The sequence below is a fragment of the Triticum aestivum genome, chromosome 6B, assembly GCF_018294505.1.
Source record: "Triticum aestivum cultivar Chinese Spring chromosome 6B, IWGSC CS RefSeq v2.1, whole genome shotgun sequence".
Lineage (NCBI taxonomy): Eukaryota > Viridiplantae > Streptophyta > Magnoliopsida > Poales > Poaceae > Triticum > Triticum aestivum.
Genome location: NC_057810.1, coordinates 607,508,313 through 607,511,934, shown reverse-complemented (window position 1 = coordinate 607,511,934; position 3,622 = coordinate 607,508,313). Strand labels below are relative to the sequence as shown.

At 54.4% G+C, this 3,622-nt stretch overlaps 1 protein-coding gene across 1 annotated transcript; it reads left to right on the top strand.

Moving 5' to 3' along the window:
• The first annotated feature begins 1,546 nt into the window (after window positions 1–1,546).
• On the top strand, window positions 1,547–3,291 carry LOC123134543 (peroxidase 31). Its single transcript, XM_044553777.1, has one exon. It carries the CDS (start codon window positions 1,681–1,683, stop codon window positions 2,965–2,967), a length of 1,287 nt encoding a protein of 428 aa, XP_044409712.1. The 5' UTR covers window positions 1,547–1,680; the 3' UTR covers window positions 2,968–3,291.
• Window positions 3,292–3,622: the final 331 nt, after the last annotated feature.

The window sequence follows — 3,622 nt, the reverse complement described above, 5'->3', positions numbered from 1 at the left end:
GTATCAGTAGGCAATGGTCAAATATAGCGAATGAACAGAGGATGGGGTTGTATCTGCTGCTTACCAACTTCAGAGTCGATGAGGACCGGAGGGCCATGGCTGAGACGAGGAGAATGAGGCGGAGGCTAAGATGATGTGGAGAAGCAGCTCCTACTGCTAGAGAGTAATGCTATCACCATCGGTTGCGCAGATGTGAGTCGTCGCCGTTGCCGGTGGAAGAACCAAGAATGGGCTAGTCTTAGAGCAAGAGGTGAGGGAGCAAATGGGGGGTGAGGCTAAATTTCACGCCATCCTAAGCCGGCACATTTCGGCCTCCTGGCATCTCTGTGTCTAGTTTCCACTGCATTGCCGCGCACGCCGCTCACTTTTTTGCGCTTGACTCAGCCTGGCCCGCTGGAAACGACAGATTCGAGCGTTCCTAGCGAGTCAAGTTATGGGTTACTTTAAGGTCTGTGCTTGTGCGAGCCAAGCCCCATTATATGATATCAAACTCGATTTTCTTGCACCCACTGGGTTTGTTTGGAATGACGTGGGTAACGAAACAGGCCCTTTAAGTATGAAACTGAATGCAACAATGTAAGTAACATGCTAACAGGCAAGACCTACCTAAAGCTAGAGTCTCCCGTTCTTGTGTCGCCGCCACCGCATCTGAGAAATTTAGGTCCCCTCACTTTCGGCTGCCATCTTGGCATTGAGAGGTGGAGCGACCTCGGATCTTCTAGATCTCTATATTCTTCGTCAACGTCTAGTGATCATCATAATTTTGTGAGAATAATTTTCTCTCATTCTTTTGACGGTGCCATGAGATTAGAGAGTTTTCTGTCCTCGCGGATCCGAGTATTCGGATGTGATGAGTTTACATTGTTGTGTCAAGCTTTTTTTGTTGGTCTGATTCTTTGTGGAGCTGAAATCTTTCATCACATCATGATGAAGAGGGATTCGACGGCCTGCACTTTTAGGGGATCATCCCCGGCTCAAGTATGTTCATCGATCAAGACTTCCCATCTTTAGGCGCTTTCAAAAACCATTACTGATAATGTTCGTGCAGGTGAAAGAGTGACAACATCGTTGCTCTAATCTAATTGCAACCTCTTTACCGAAGTCCTTGGAGTATTTCTTCGAGCATAGATTGATACCATGAAGATGTTTTCAAGAGATTTCGTTGTAATTGTAGTCATAGGAGTTACTATGTATTTTCTTGGGTCTTAGATCAAAATCGGTGTACCTGTAACAATTACGAGTGTGAATTAAGTTACAGGTGTATCAAAGAAAATAACAGGCTAACAGCGCAGCTAGCTTTTTTTTTCTTTTTTTTTTTTGAAAGCAAACAGCGCAGCTTAGCAGTCAGATAAGGCTAAAGGTAGTAAAAGAAACAGAGCGACGGACACGCTACTTCGCTCGTACTAGTAGATGGTGCATGCATGTCTGCTCTGGCTCTCCAGCCTCTTGTTCCGCCTACGAGCACTCCCCGCCAACTCCGTTCCCGCCATTCGCTCTCCTCCACGGGCTCCGGCAAACATCCCCTGCAACACTCCTCCACCCTCCTCCCCTCTCCCTCGCATTTCTAGGACCCCCACACACCTCGCCGGCCCTGACGTCGCCTGCTAGGACCTAGAGGGTCGAGTTAACCCAAGAACCGCACACCCGCAGGATCGACGTACCAAGCAGCTAGCAGCAGACATGCGCCTCCTGTCCCTCCTCCTCCTGGCCGCGGCCACCCTCCTCGCCGCCGCGGTGGCAGGAGTGCGCGCCGGGCCGGAAATGCCCCAAGCGGCGTCGGTGGCAGGAATGGGCGCCGGGCCGGGAGTGCCCCAAGCGGCGGCGGCGGCAGGAATGGGCGCCGGGACGCAAGTGCCCAAAGCGGCGGCGGCGGCAGGAGGACTCGCCGGGTCGGGAGTGCCCCAAGCGGCGGCGGCCGCAGGAATGGGCGCCGGGACGCAAGTGCCCCAAGCGGCGGCGGCAGGAGTGCTCGCCGGGCCGGGAGTGCCCAAGGCGGCGGCGGCGGCGGCGGGGGGCCCGGCGGCCAAGCTGTCGCCCGATTTCTACAGCCAGACGTGCCCACGGGCGGAGCGGATCATCGCGGAGGTGGTCCAGTCGAAGCAGATGGCGAACCCGACCACCGCCGCAGGCATGCTTCGCGTCTTCTTCCACGACTGCTTCGTGACCGGCTGCGACGCCTCCGTGCTGATCGCGCCCACCCGCTTCGCCAAATCCGAGAAGGACGCCGAGATCAACCACTCCCTCCCCGGCGACGCCTTCGACGCCGTGGTGCGCTCCAAGTTGGCCCTGGAGCTGGAGTGCCCCGGCGTGGTTTCCTGCGCCGACGTCCTGGCCCTGGCGTCCAGGGTGCTGGTCACCATGACCGGAGGCCCCAGGTACCCGGTCCCGCTGGGCCGCAAGGACTCGCTCTCCTCCAGCCCCACCGCCCCCGACGTGGAGCTCCCGCACTCCAACTTCACCGTGGGGCGCATCCTCGAGCTCTTCCTGGCCAAGGGGTTCACGGTGCAGGAGATGGTGGCGCTCTCCGGCGCGCACACGCTCGGCTTCGCCCACTGCCAGGAGTTCGCGTCCAGGATCTACAACTACCGCGACAAGACCGGCAAGCCGGCGCCGTTCGACCCGACCATGAACCCGGGCTACGCCAAGGGGCTCCAGGCCGCCTGCAAGGAGTACCTCAAGGACCCCACCATCGCCGCCTTCAACGACGTCATGACCCCCGGCAAGTTCGACAACATGTACTACGTGAACATTGAGCGCGGCCTGGGCCTGCTGAGCACCGACGAGGACATGTGGTCGGACCTGCGCACCAGGCCCCTCGTGGAGCGCTACGCCGCCAACAACACCGCCTTCTTCGACGACTTCGCCCGCGCCATGGAGAAGCTCAGCATGTACGGCGTCAAGACCGGCGCCGATGGCGAGATCAGGCGGCGCTGCGACGCCTACAACGACGGGCCTACCACCGTGTGATCGATGCGCGCATCCGTTCCGCCGGCGTCGACGTCTCTGCCTACCACGAAACGTGCTGCATCGACCATTTCATGCATGCATGCGCGTTGAGTTTCCACATGGTGGCCTTGGGATATCTTCGGGTGCGCACAAGGTTATCGATCGGGGCCGGCCGGGTGAAGCAAGTTTAATTAATTCTTGTTCGATTGAGTAATCTCTTTAGTTTATGTGCGGTAAAAAAGTATTCGACATTGATGTGTTATTTGTATTCACTTTTTCCCCTCTTCTTTGGATCATATATCTTTGCCCCTAATTAAATCAGCATTTGGTTTTTCCACGTGTTTACTAGTTTATGTTACTATGATCATAGTGGGAAGATTGTTATGCATGTTACTATCTATCTTCATGGTGGGCAGTAACATATGTGTAGCATCATGCAAACCATTATTTATTCGGATGCTTACTGGAAGCAGATTTGTAGCACACCTGGGTGCTTCACATCCCTATACTAACATTAAATTCAAAAATTACTGAGAAATTTGAAAAAAAAATGCTAAGAGTATGTGATATCAAACCTGGGTTCCCGATCTACTCTTGTGTGAAATTTCGTGAAAAAAATACTAGGAAACATATTCGTGGCAAAAAAGACAAAATATTTCTATGTATAGAAAAAAAT